The sequence below is a fragment of the Mycetomoellerius zeteki genome, unplaced genomic scaffold, assembly GCF_001594055.1.
Source record: "Mycetomoellerius zeteki isolate Tzet28-1 unplaced genomic scaffold, Tzet1.0 scaffold425, whole genome shotgun sequence".
Classification (NCBI taxonomy): domain Eukaryota; kingdom Metazoa; phylum Arthropoda; class Insecta; order Hymenoptera; family Formicidae; genus Mycetomoellerius; species Mycetomoellerius zeteki.
Genome location: NW_017257420.1, coordinates 55,303 through 69,505, shown reverse-complemented (window position 1 = coordinate 69,505; position 14,203 = coordinate 55,303). Strand labels below are relative to the sequence as shown.

The window sequence follows — 14,203 nt, the reverse complement described above, 5'->3', positions numbered from 1 at the left end:
CCGAAGAGCCGAAACCAGAGAAAATTGTATTGAAGCCTGTTAGAAAACTTCCTAAAGACGAAGAATCAAAGGAGGAAATCACTTTGAAACCAGTGGAAAAGGAAAAAGTTGAAGAAACGCCGGAAGAGGTCCGATTGAAACCAGTGAAAAAGATGGACAAACCCGAAGAGCCGAAACCAGAGAAAATTGTATTGAAACCTGTTAGAAAGCTTTCTAAAGACAAAGAATCAAAGGAAAGCATTAGTTTGAGACCAGTGGAAAAGGAAAAAGTTGAACAAAAAGCGGAGGAGATCCGATTGAAGCCAGTGAAGAAGATGGACAAACCCGAAGAGCCGAAACCAGAGAAAATTGTATTGAAGCCTGTTAGAAAACTGTCTAAAGACGAAGAATCGAAAGAAGAAATTACTTTGAAATCAGTGGAAAAAGAAAAAGTTGAAGAAATACTGGAGGAGATCCGTTTGAAGCCAGTGAAAAAGATAGACAAATCCGAAGAGCCAAAACCGGAGCAAGTTGTATTGAAACCTGTTAGAAAGCTTGCCAAAGAAGAAGAATCGAAGGAGCAAATTACTTTGAAATCAGTGGAAAAGGAAGAACCCGAAGACATAAAGTTACAACCAGTATCTGAAATGCTAACAGAAATTATAGAGGAAAAATCCAAAGATAAGGAGCCAACAGAAATAATCGAAACTCCTTGGCGACGTAAGCGAACAAAGAAAGTTGTTGATTTTAAGGATGAAGTAACAATAGTGTCTATTGATCAAGAAGAATCTGTTATAGACGTTTGTGAAGAAAAAGAGGCAATAATAATTACAACTGAAGATAGTCAGGATCTATTTGAACGAAAGATGGAACCTACGCCATCGTTTAAAGAAGATAAGCTAACAGACGAAGTGATTACAAGTGAAGTTTCATGGAGAAAGAAGAAACAAATACATTTAAAAACAGAAGAAGAGAAAGAAATTGTTGTGTTGAAACCAATTGGAGAAGTGGAAAAGTCAGAGCTAAAAATTAAACAACCTGAAGAACATGTATTAGCTTTTATAGAAGATAAAAAATTACCTGATGAAATGTACGAAGAAGACAAAGTTTTCGAATTAAAATCCGTAAAGCTTACGGAGCAAATAGCAGAAATTTCAGAAGGGAAAGATGAAATCATTACTGAATCAGTTGTAACAAAATCTAAGGTAAAAGAAAAAGTGCCCGAAAGAATCACTTCTAATATTATCGAAGAAGAAGCTGCCAAGTTACAAATTAAAGCAGATATCACACAAATAGAAGACCGTAAGAGAAAACGTAGACAACGTACTCAGGTTGATATATCAGTTACAGATAAAGACAAAACGATTGCTCCAAGATTTATTCAAAAATTACAACCTGTTATCGCTGAGTTGAAAAAACCTGCCCAATTTACATGTACTGTTATAGGAAATCCATTGCCTGAAATTTCTTGGTATAAAAATGAGCAAGAACTCCATGCTAGCGAAAAGTATACTATGACTATATTTGAGACAACGGCAACCTTAGAAATTACAAACGTTAAAGAAGAAGACGCTGGAATATATTCTTGTAGAGCATCTAATCCAGCTGGCGTGGCAACATCCACTGTCAACCTTGTGATATTCGGTAATAATAATATATATGAATTGTTTAATTTTCATGATTTGGATTTATTTTAATATCTACTTAGTTGTTTAATATTTTTATTTGCCCTATTAAATTTCTTTTATTTCTAGATATAGGAATATTGTGAGATATATAATCCTTATAATCTTTTCGTAAAATTAGATAGGCACATCCTTTACTATACAAATACTTAAACGTCATCATCATTTATACATATATTGATAACTTTTAAATATATCAATAACTTTTAAAATAAGAAGTAACATCCATATATAAATATAAATAGATTAACAATGATTTACGGGATAACTAATATAAAGTAGATATATGTGTGACATACGTTAATTATAAACATTAAATATCTCATATTTTCAAGAATACATGATATTTATCCTTTCAGAAAAAGAAGAAGAAGGCATAGCACCGCATTTCTCAACGCCTATTAAACCGTTAATGATTGAAGAGCATACACCTGCCTTATTAGAATGTGTTGTAACCGGTATGCCAATACCTGAAGTGAAATGGTATCGCGACGAAAAAGAAGTAGAACTAAATGAAAGAACGAAGATAACTTTCAACCCAACTACTGGAGAAGCTAAACTGCAAATTTTAGAACCAATGCCCGAAGATGAAACAATTTATCGTGTTCGTGCTATAAATAAATATGGCCGCGCTGAATGCAGAGCTAATTTAGTGATCAGTAACATCATTAAAGTGAGCAAACCAGTTGTTCTCAGAGCACCGCGAATTACACGACCTTTGCCCGCTTTAATAATTGAACGCGGAAAGTGTCTGAAATTTCTAGCTGATTTTGATGGCATACCGAAACCAGAAGTCAAGTGGTTCCGCAATGGTATTGAAATTACACCGACTAACAAATGCAAAATAGACATTTATGAAAGTACAACCGAATTAAATATAATAGAAGCAACAAACAAAGATAGCGGCAAGTATGAGATAAGAGTTCAGAATAAAGTCGGTGAAGCGAGAAGCTCGAGTTCTGTTACTGTTAAAGAACACAAAGACACTATGAGCGAAGTAAAAGCACCAATGTTTGTGGAACCCATTCAGCCTCAAATTGTTGCAGAAGGAGAAGTTGTTATCATGGACATACGAGTGGAATCATATCCAGCAGCATCTTTTCAGTGGTTCCATGAAAGCAAGCCTCTTGAGGTATTTTTTCTAATTTCTGTGCTTGTTTAAAATAAACCTTTAATTCTTACATGTAACGGTATATTATCCAAAATTTCATAAAATTAATAAAAGACATAATTTGTTGCAGTCGACACCACAAGTAAGAATTGTGACTCAAGAAAATCGATCGATCTTAATGGTGAAAGAAGTCACATCAGAATTTGCTGGCAATTACACATGTCGTGCTGAAAATGTTGGTGGCTCTGTTACTTGTACAGCCACCGTTAATTTGATGGAAATAACATGGGAAGAAGCAATTGAATTAGTCTCACCGACATTCGTAAAGAGATTATCACCTGTAAAAGTTATGGACGGTGAGAGTGTTAATTTGATCTGCGTCGTTGAAGGGAAACCAACACCCAGAGTAGAATGGTATCACAACGACATGCCAATTAAAGAAGGAAAAGAAATTACAATTATTCAGGATATGGAGGGTGTCTGTAGTTTAGCTATTACTGAAGTATTCCCGGAAGATGCTGGAGAATATACCTGTCGTGCTGTGAATCCTGTTGGCGAAGCTGTCTGCATGTCAACGCTCATTGTTGAAGGTATATTATTTGACGCAAACAGCTATGGTTTTAAATGACTGTCTATTTTATAAAATTTACTTTTAGCGTACGAGTATGTGCCGGATTCTGAAATTGCATCTTCAATAGTCGCGACATCTCTTACCACAGGACAGAGTGGATCAGAAGAAGACCTTCTATCTCCGAAAGTACAAAATTTAACATATCCAACAATATATCCTATAAAATTATGCTTACAAGGGAACCTCTCGAGGTGATAAATTCTGATTTTAATGAAACTTCGTGAACTTGTAGCTTACATAAAGAGATGAATTTAGAAAATATCAGTTGCGGCCCAAAAACGATTTGAAGGGATGAAATCACCCCTAACGTATATAGCGGTTTTCAGCTTTTTCCGTTATATCTCGAAAAATATTTGAGATATAAAAAAATGTTTTATACAAAAGTTTTACAACAAAATCCGCTGTATTCATTCGCGTTTTTAGAACAATTATTTACCAATTTTTTGTCAAAATTTTCGAAAAAAAAATTGTTAAATAATTATTCTAAAAAAATATCATTGACGTGAGTAAATAAAGGTAATTTTATTGTAAAACTTTTGTATAAAACATTTTTTTTATATCTCGAATAGTTTTCGAGATATAGCGGAGAAAGCTGAAAATCGCTTCACACAAGAGGCCTGATTTCATCCTTCAAACTCTATGATGGCAGTAATTTTCAAAACTTTTTAAAAAAATTATTATTTTTAAAGATATTCATGATAGATAGAGGTAATTCTATTATGAAGCTACTTGCAAGTAAATGTCTATAATGAAAATGATAAAATGCTATCATTTCCACACCACCTGTCATGAGGTAGATAGCATGGTGCGCTTTTTTTATAGTGGTGTCCCCAGTAGACCTATTCCACTCTAATTTTTTTATGCACGAATTATTCCAAATGCCGTCATTCCTCCGTTGATTACTTTGGAACATTAAAAAATTGATATTTAAAAAGATTTATTATTATTATAAAAAGATATATTATTATTATTACATAAAAATATATTCCGGCGAGTAATATTAAAAAAATATTTATTAAAATATTGTGAAATTACAACATCCTTCTCCTCATTTTCCTCAATATGTCACTAATTTAATAATGCACAGTTAAATAATTTAACTCAAGAAGATGTTTTAATTTGACTCTAATTTATTTACTTACATACGTCAATGTGAACGTTGCTTATGTTGAAATTAACTACAGAAATGAATTGATTAACATTTTGATACACATGGAAGTAAAAAGATAATAAAATGTTATTTAACTCAAGAAACTCGGGGTTGCCATTGCTCCTTTGATATCTAACAGTGATGAGTTACCGTACCATATATTTCCTGTAATGTATAACCACATTTTTTGTTATAAAGAGCAATGAATGTATTTATTATAAATTTTAAAACTACTTATTAATCTCGTTATTAATACTAACATGATTATTATATGACAAAATGTTCGCAATTATGATATTCTTCAAAAAAATGCTGCATACAAAAATATTGCTTGCATCAAGAACATCGTATTACAGCAGGTGCACCACATATGGAGCAGCGAGGTATTTCTTGAATATCCTTTCCGTTGAAACAAAAATCTACTGGAGTTTCGAATTGTGGCGGCCGTTCTTCGATGTATCCACTCTTATACCAGGCATATTTAAAAAGATTATGAAATCTCGGAGAAGATAGTTGTATGTGCGTTTAAGATTGTAATTTGATGATATTATTTCTCAAATGTAAATTAATATCATAATTTAATAATAAAATTTAATAAAAATGACGCTACTGTCGCTTGATTAATAATATTAATCAAGCACATACATCATATGTGATATAAAAATGACACTACTGTCCCGTTAATTAAAAATATTAATCAAGCACGTACATCATATGTGATATAAAAATGACGCAACTGTCGCTTGAATATTTTTGTATGCAACATTTTTTTGAAGAATATCATAATTGCGAACATTTTGTCATATAATAATCATGTTAGTATTAATAACGAGATTAATAAGTAGTTTTAAAATTTATAATAAATACATTCATTGCTCTTTATAACAAAAAATGTGGTTATACATTACAGGAAATATATGGTACCGTAACTCATCACTGTTAGATATCAAAGGAGCAATGGCAACCCCGAGTTTCTTGAGTTAAATAACATTTTATTATCTTTTTACTTCCATGTGTATCAAAATGTTAATCAATTCATTTCTGTAGTTAATTTCAACATAAGCAACGTTCACATTGACGTATGTAAGTAAATAAATTAGAGTCAAATTAAAACATCTTCTTGAGTTAAATTATTTAACTGTGCATTATTAAATTAGTGACATATTGAGGAAAATGAGGAGAAGGATGTTGTAATTTCACAATATTTTAATAAATATTTTTTTAATATTACTCGCCGGAATATATTTTTATGTAATAATAATAATATATCTTTTTATAATAATAATAAATCTTTTTAAATATCAATTTTTTAATGTTCCAAAGTAATCAACGGAGGAATGACGGCATTTGGAATAATTCGTGCATAAAAAAATTAGAGTGGAATAGGTCTACTGGGGACACCACTATAAAAAAAGCGCACCATGCTATCTACCTCATGACAGGTGGTGTGGAAATGATAGCATTTTATCATTTTCATTATAGACATTTACTTGCAAGTAGCTTCATAATAGAATTACCTCTATCTATCATGAATATCTTTAAAAATAATAATTTTTTTAAAAAGTTTTGAAAATTACTGCCATCATAGAGTTTGAAGGATGAAATCAGGCCTCTTGTGTGAAGCGATTTTCAGCTTTCTCCGCTATATCTCGAAAACTATTCGAGATATAAAAAAAATGTTTTATACAAAAGTTTTACAATAAAATTACCTTTATTTACTCACGTCAATGATATTTTTTTAGAATAATTATTTAACAATTTTTTTTTCGAAAATTTTGACAAAAAATTGGTAAATAATTGTTCTAAAAACGCGAATGAATACAGCGGATTTTGTTGTAAAACTTTTGTATAAAACATTTTTTTATATCTCAAATATTTTTCGAGATATAACGGAAAAAGCTGAAAACCGCTATATACGTTAGGGGTGATTTCATCCCTTCAAATCGTTTTTGGGCCGCAACTGATATTTTCTAAATTCATCTCTTTATGTAAGCTACAAGTTCACGAAGTTTCATTAAAATCAGAATTTATCACCTCGAGAGATTCCCTTGTTAGTGTAATATTAGATATTGAAATTAATTTTGACTTTAGGAAACTCCTATCTTCGACACTGATATAGAAGAATCTGTACCAGAGATAATTAAGAAGCTTCCTCAGTTAGTTCCTACTAAAGATGGGGAATTAACTAGGTATGTTTAACACATTCAACGAATAATAATTATATCAAATACGAATTAATATGTACACCTGATAAAAAAGTTTATATATAATTATATATGTACATATATGCACATATAATTATACAGGGTCTTCAAAAAGTCTGGAAACGGTCGAATATTTCAAAAATGAAGCATTTTTGAGAAAAATGTTTCAGACAAAAATTGTAAGATTTAAAATAATGTATTTACTGATCTAATCAGTTTGACCTTGGGTGGCGTCGCCAAGGCCAGATCAAGGTCACGTCGATTTTTTTATACAGGATCTTCAAAAAGTCCGGAAACGGTCGAATATCTCGAAAATGAAGTATTTTTGAGAAAAATGTTTCAGACAAAAATTGTAAGATTTAAAATGATGTATTTACTGATCTAATCAGTTTGACCTTGGGTGGCGTCGCCAAGGCCAGATCAAGGTCACGTCGATTTTTTTAAATGGAAACCCCCTATTTTTCATTACATTTCTTGAAAAATCGGGTTATTGCCGTGTTTTTATCCATTGCTAATGTCAACGTTTCGTGAACCTTGCTGTTTACTTTATCAGGGCGAGGAGCACATTGATACTCCTCGCCCTGATCAGTGCGCGCTAATGAAAATAAAACATAAAGCGAGTGTCAATGAAGCGTTATATTGAAGTGTAAAGGAAGTGTAAGAGGGTATAGTAAAGAAAACTTAAACGACACTCATAAGAAGCGAAAATTGAAACATGGAATATAAAGGAAGCGTCAACTAAAAAAGTTAAAAAAGCATAAATAAAGCGTAGATAAATTCTTTGTCAAGCACGAGCAGAGTGTTAATTGATTGTAAACGGAGCGTCATTAGGCTGAATAGAGAACGTAAATGGAGCATCGTCGAGTCCTTAGATGAATGTGAATAAAATTTGATCGAGGTCCTTGGTAAGCAAATGATAATATTTTAAAATATTTTAGTTTAGTCCGGAAATATTTCGGTGCACAGTTCGTTAGATTACAATTGTGGTATATATGTCTAGTACATATATATCGTATTTAGTGATTCAAGATTGATTTATTTAAAGCATTTTAAGATCTAGCTTCGACCGTATAGAGCTCTTATTTATCGGTTGTGTCTCTCACATACGTGGTCTAAAAATGATATTATTATTTTAAAATATATTTCATTTATTCGGTAAACATCTAAAAAAAAGTATTATGCTTTTATCTTGGAGCCCTAGAGGTGTTGTGGAGTGTTTGGGAAACATTAATGAAAAAAAGTATTTAAAACGTGTAGGAAATGTGACAGATGTGTTTCGGGCACACTTTATAGAGTGTTTGGGGAGAGTTCGGGGAGCGTGTATGAATATTCAAAACCACTAAAAGTCAATGGAAAGTCGATGAAGTGTTTAAGAAGCGTTAAAATTCTTTGTTCACACTTCTTTGACGCTTCGATAAGCTTTACATTTTCACTAGGCTCCTTGCCCTAATGAAGTGAACGGCAAGATTCACGAAACGTTGGCATTAGCAATGGATAAAAACATGGCAATAATCCGCAAATCTTCTGGTATCTTTTCAGACATTATCCATATTGGCAAGCCGTTATGTATAAATCCCGAATTAGTTACTAAAAATATGTAACTATATTACCGTTACAATTACCAAAAAGAAAATAACGCAGTTACCAATAAAGTTATCAAAAAAGTTGTAACTGTAACTTCGTTACAAGTAACGAGTTACTTCCATTCCCTGTTTATAATTATATACATTTATATTTTTTTATCACGCACGCATATGTTATGTATATACTATGTGTTCATGTGTGACTGCCATTTTTGTTACGTATACAGATTGGAAGTAAAGGTGAAAGGCAAACCAAAACCGAAAGGAAAATGGTATAAAGAAGGAGTAGAAATAGTCTCATCACAAGAATTCCAAATTGAAGAATTTGAAGATGGTACATCAGTATTAACAATCGCCGAAACTTTCCCCGATGACACTGGTGAGATCACATTTGAAGCTTATAATCCACTCGGTGTATCAACTACAACTACGTATTTATCAGTAGAAGGTAATATCATTTTCTCTACAAATCTCAAAGGCTTTACTAATCTAGTTAAGTGTTAAGTCATATTCTTTTCAGCTGCGCTCTTCAATCGGAGAAGCGTCGAAGCTCTGTAGCATCCTAATAAAAAGCCCTTCATTATCCTATGTTCCTTACATCAACTACAACAAACACTTACAACATCCTCGACTACACTGTCTTTTGTCTTATTTTTTATATATTTCGAGCAAACCTCTTTGGTCTTGCCCAAATTCTTCTATCTAATTGCTAATAAAATAGGAAGGGTTTGGTATACATCCGTTATATCTTTCTTATATTCGTTTTATTGATTAGGTATACTCGGAACAAAAGAGTACAGAAAACCAGAGTGGGTTACACAGATGGAAGAAATGCAAGAGGCTTTAAAAGGTAAGAAACTCATGTAAAACTCATGTTTATCATTTGAACACGTTCAATTGCATGCCGCATGATGCAGAGTGCAGTTTCTCAAGAGACAGTCTGAATGACATTATGCATTAAGAAACAAGAGAGTTCAAAAAAAGTTAACTGTGACCAGCGACTTTTCAACAAAAACCTTTACCACCATTAACAATGATACCAAATTACTTTTTGATGACAAAGATGAAACTTCTTCAAAAGAATATTTTTTATACTCAAGGCAAGATACTCAGATTCTATGGATACTGACCAAAAAGTAATATTGCGATACAATATTCTTGGCAGATAGATGTTTCTTACAAGGAACAACCTCCAATAATATTTGATTCAGTAAGACAATTACAAGAGAAGAAGCAAGATAATGGACCTATTAAACATAAGTATTTTTCCTATATAACATTATTAGAAAATAAAAGAAATCCACATGTCAGTTTTGTACTTAGTAAAGTAGTAAAACACGATCTTGCTATCGAATACATTACGGGTATATTCCACTTGACGCTCGCAATGTTCATAGAATCATTTCATCCTTGTTGTTCATCAAATGTTAAAGAAGAATAAATAATACTCGCGAGTATTGTGAGCGCCAAATGAAACGCTCCTTATGTCGTCACTTAGTAATCGAACTGAAACACATGATGTACACTCTAAAATCTTTGAAGTGAAATTTATTGCTAAAGAATGACAACTGAACCAGCATTGAAAAGAAGTGGCTCAATTGTCAATTTTTAAGATTGAGATTTCATTCTTTATAGTTAGATTTCACTCCAAAGATTTTAGAGTATAAGAATACCAGCTGTGACAATCCCGAGGATGCGTAGTGGATGACCAAAGAAATTGACTTCAAATTCCGTAAGCCAATATAAAACTGCTATTAGAAATTCGTCACCACTCAGAAATTAGTCCCAAATTACATTCAGCCGCCATTATGCGCAATAGCACACCTTGCGATTCCTGTAATAAAGCATAAAGAATATAAAAAATTTGTAGTGAAAATATTAAATGTGTCAAAACAATTATCTCCTATCAAAAAAGATGCCAAAATAATGCTAAAAAAAAGTTATCGGTAAGTCGCTTTGCAATTATCTTTTAGCAATAAAGACATGTTTAAAAAAGCGAACAATTCGATATTTAACGAAAAGATCTCGATATATTGATAAAATGCAGAAAAAAGAAAATCATTCTCGATTTTTGTGAGTTCCCACTGTCAAAGTGCGGAAAAAAAATTTACGAATATATATAGTTCCACTCTGATAAACAGATAAATTCTCCAGAGACCCAAAAATTATCGTTATATTTACCATTAATCGAAAAAAAAACCATAATGCCAAACATGCATGATCAAAACACAAACTCGACACAAAGATATTTAAAAATTACATTCCCGAAAAACTTGTAGTTCAGTTGATTTCATTCATGACTATAAAAGAAAATATCAAATATATCCCAAGTCTAAGATTCCTGTTTCAAAATACTCCAAAGAGAGACAACTCGAGAATCATGAATCCACGGATATTTCCATTAGAGTTGAGAGAAATTGATCTGGAATCTTTCCAACAATTAAATATAGCGGATAGTCAAGAAGAATTACAAAAAATTTTGCTACTAAAAGTTAAGCGGCGGAAATTTTGGATTAGCGGATAATACATCTATATCTAATAGAGAATATTACATCAAAGATGAAAAAAGCATGATATCAGGTAGAATTCGTTTTAAGACTAACGATAGAGATGCATCATTTAGAAGTAACTGGTGTATGATTTTTCATTTGTGTTTATCTAATTAGACTACTGACAAGACGAGATTAATTCAAATAATCTTGGTGTTAAATACAGAATTTGGTAAGAAACTAATTAATTTAATGTATTTTTATTGTGAGTTTTTCATAACTGCAACTTCATAACATTTCAGCTACACAAGCTGTTCCACGATTTATCCAAGAAATAACGGACGTTTATACTAAAGAGGGAGATATCGCTTTGTTTGAATGTATCTACTCTGGTAATCCCAAACCAGGTAATTACTTACACATCGCAAAGATTTTTAAATTTAGTTATAAAATTGTTTTAATTAATTATTTCTTTAATTTATAGATGTTGTTTGGTATAAGAATGATAAGCTTATAATGAATACGAACAATGTAAAAATACGTATATTTGATAAAGAAAACAGAACTACTCTAACAATTAAGCAAACTACCAGAGAAGATGATGCCACGTATGTTTGTAAAGCTACCAATGAAATTGGTATGATAGTAACAAAAGCCAAACTTCATATTGATACTATCAGCGAATCATGGTTAATGCCGGATGACATCAAAGAAGAAGAAAAGCTGGATATAAAGCTTAAAAAACAAGAAGAGAAACCGCATAGAAAGAAGAAAACTGAATTAAAGAAGGCAAAGGAGATCAAGGAGAAAGTAAAAACTGAACGTCTCAAAATTGAGAAAGAAGAAATCCGCGAAGAGAAACTTATTCCGAAGGAACAGATAGAAGAAAAGTTAGTAATCCTCCATTTCATCTTGTTCAGTATATTCCAAAGTCTTTAATTTGTTCCGTTTTTAAATTATAATTTTTGCCGTTTGTACTTGCAGAAGAACTATCGATGTTGAAGAGACTCAACTATTAGAAACTACAGATTTCATAGAAGATAAACCCGAGGAGGTATTATAAGATGTTCAGTATAGTTACATCTCTTTCAGACTTTCGCGAACTACTATTTATCTTGTATTTACATTTTAGGTTTCTAGAGCACGAAGAATAGTACCGATCCAAGAACCAATTGTAACTGAAGCAATAGCTTCTTTAAAGAAAATTGACGATCAAAAACCACGAGAACATATACCTAAATTTGAAGAACGTGCCAAACAAATTGTCGAAGAGCAAGAAAGTGTTGTCGTGTCAGAAATCACGAGTGAAGATATTGCTCCTGATTTTACCATCGAAACAAAACTCGATCACGCTCAAGTTATTTCGGAAACTTTACAGAAAGTTGCAGTTTCTGAAGCACATGTAGAAAGTAGTTTGCAAAAAACGAAACTTATAGAAACAAGGCAAAAAAAGGTAAAGAAAATAAAAACCGAAAAAATTAAAGAAGATATTACTGTAAAAGAGATTGTGGAGCGACAAAAAGAAAGCATAGCTCGGGAAGTCGATGAGATAATGGAGGTACTTGATGCGACAGAATTTGGTCCGGGAGAATCTCCTCTTCGAGAACTTGCGACAATTGGCTACTTGGTTCGACAAGGTGTTTCCGTAAACGAGATTAACGAATGCCTTTACAAGACTGAGATTTTTCCCGCTCTAAAGACACCCGATGCTCAAAATGCTTTAGTTCAATTAGTAGAAAGAAAAGGCCATGGTCCCTTGATCACTCAAGTACTTACCGAAGAGACGACAACTGACGAAAGTTTCGTTGCAGCGACAGTTGGTTTTCGTGCTTTTATGAGAATGGTTGAGCTTCAACATGCAACTGTGGAAGAAGTTATTATACATTTTGCTCCAGAAGATTTCAAACCACGTGCTTGGGAAGTTACAGAAGTTTCCGAGGTACAGATATGACATCCAAACATTGTATGAACTTCTAATAATTATTAGAAAAAATACTGTATCTTACTCTCCATTTTCCTTAATAAAATACATGTTACAATATTTCTAAAAATAATAATTTCTTTTTTTATTTCTTTTCTCAGGTTGACACTGAGCAACATGCTACGGAAAGAATAGATATTGTTCGCAAAATGGAAGTTCATTTTATGGGTAAGCCCAATTGCAGACTTTGTGATTTATTCATATAAATATAATTTATTTATTACGTACACATAAGATTTGGATTTATTTGAATTTTCTTCGATATTTTCTTTATGTACATTATGTACATTATTGTTTTTCGTGTAAAGAGTAAATCATTTTCAGATAGAATAAGTATTTTTTATTGCAGAGAGGAAGGACGAAAGGAAAGCTACTCACATACAGGATATTCGAGAAATTAAAGGTTTGGAATAATAAATTTTGACGTATCTATTAGATATCTATTTGTATAACTTACCAACTTAATAAATTGGTTTTTCGCTATAATAAATATACTATTGCTATTATTTGATTATAGTTTTATAGTTTTAGAACAATTAACGTTATATCACATGTATTTGTAATTTTAATTAATTTAATCTAGGATGGATACAAGTCTCCATTTATATATACCTAGTATCTTATATAAAAAAGCAATATACTTTTCAATCTCTCTTTATGTTATAATAATTTTGTAGAAATTAAAGTTTTAAAATGTATCATGGTAATAAGACTCAATAAATTAAATATAAATGGGTAATAGAGGGCTACGAGCCAAGATTAATACACATGGTCAAATTTAAAGAATAAAAATAAAATAAACATACAATAACTTTAATCTAAATGCCGGTAATAACAACAAACGTTTCGATCCGCATCAGATCCTTCTCAATGTTAGAATTGAATACAAAAAAAATATACAAAAAATTAAAAATTAAATTTGACCATATGTATTAATCTTGGCTCGTAGCCCTATTACCCATTTATATTTAAAGTTTTAATTTAAAAATGCTATATCTTTTGATATTTTAAAAATATCTTTTTATTTACATATGTATAAAAATATTAACACAGAGAAAAACAATATACAAAGGCAGGATGTTCATGGCTGTAACAGTCACTATTTTATTATGTTTTCAGATGTATGAAGCTTTACTTGATCGAATAATAGCTGTGCAATTTTTTCGCTTACGCCGCTATGCTTTCCACACGCGACAAATCCTATTTCCTTTTCTAATACAATATACAATTACTGTCACATTTTAATCAGCTACTTTTCATATCAGCTTCGAAATCAATGCTTCACGACTTGATGCTCACTTGCGCTGCCTTCAAATGTAAGTTCTACCGATATCTTGCTCAACATAAAATAGTATGAGACATAAAAATGTAGCATGATTATAAAATTAAT

The 14,203-nt window shown here is 31.7% G+C and overlaps 1 protein-coding gene across 14 annotated transcripts in view; it reads left to right on the top strand.

Annotated features, from left to right (window-relative positions):
• sls (sallimus) overlaps positions 1-14,203 on the top strand; it is a 103,864-nt gene that overhangs the window by 37,433 nt on the left and 52,228 nt on the right. For 8 of the 14 annotated variants that reach the window (XM_018454077.1, XM_018454072.1, XM_018454066.1 and 5 more), the window contains 13 exons: positions 1-1,623; positions 2,024-2,796; positions 2,906-3,365; positions 3,432-3,532; positions 6,648-6,745; positions 8,571-8,791; positions 9,119-9,193; positions 11,135-11,239; positions 11,317-11,722; positions 11,817-11,886; positions 11,965-12,771; positions 12,915-12,981; positions 13,163-13,216. In XM_018454077.1, the coding sequence (XP_018309579.1) occupies positions 1-1,623; positions 2,024-2,796; positions 2,906-3,365; positions 3,432-3,532; positions 6,648-6,745; positions 8,571-8,791; positions 9,119-9,193; positions 11,135-11,239; positions 11,317-11,722; positions 11,817-11,886; positions 11,965-12,771; positions 12,915-12,981; positions 13,163-13,216 (4,860 nt within the window). Of the gene's footprint in view, positions 1,624-2,023; positions 2,797-2,905; positions 3,366-3,431; positions 3,533-6,647; positions 6,746-8,570; positions 8,792-9,118; positions 9,194-11,134; positions 11,240-11,316; positions 11,727-11,816; positions 11,887-11,964; positions 12,772-12,914; positions 12,982-13,162; positions 13,217-13,932; positions 14,130-14,203 lie in introns of those variants that run through there. The other 6 variants (XR_001936801.1, XR_001936802.1, XM_018454073.1 and 3 more) reach the window with 5 other exon arrangements.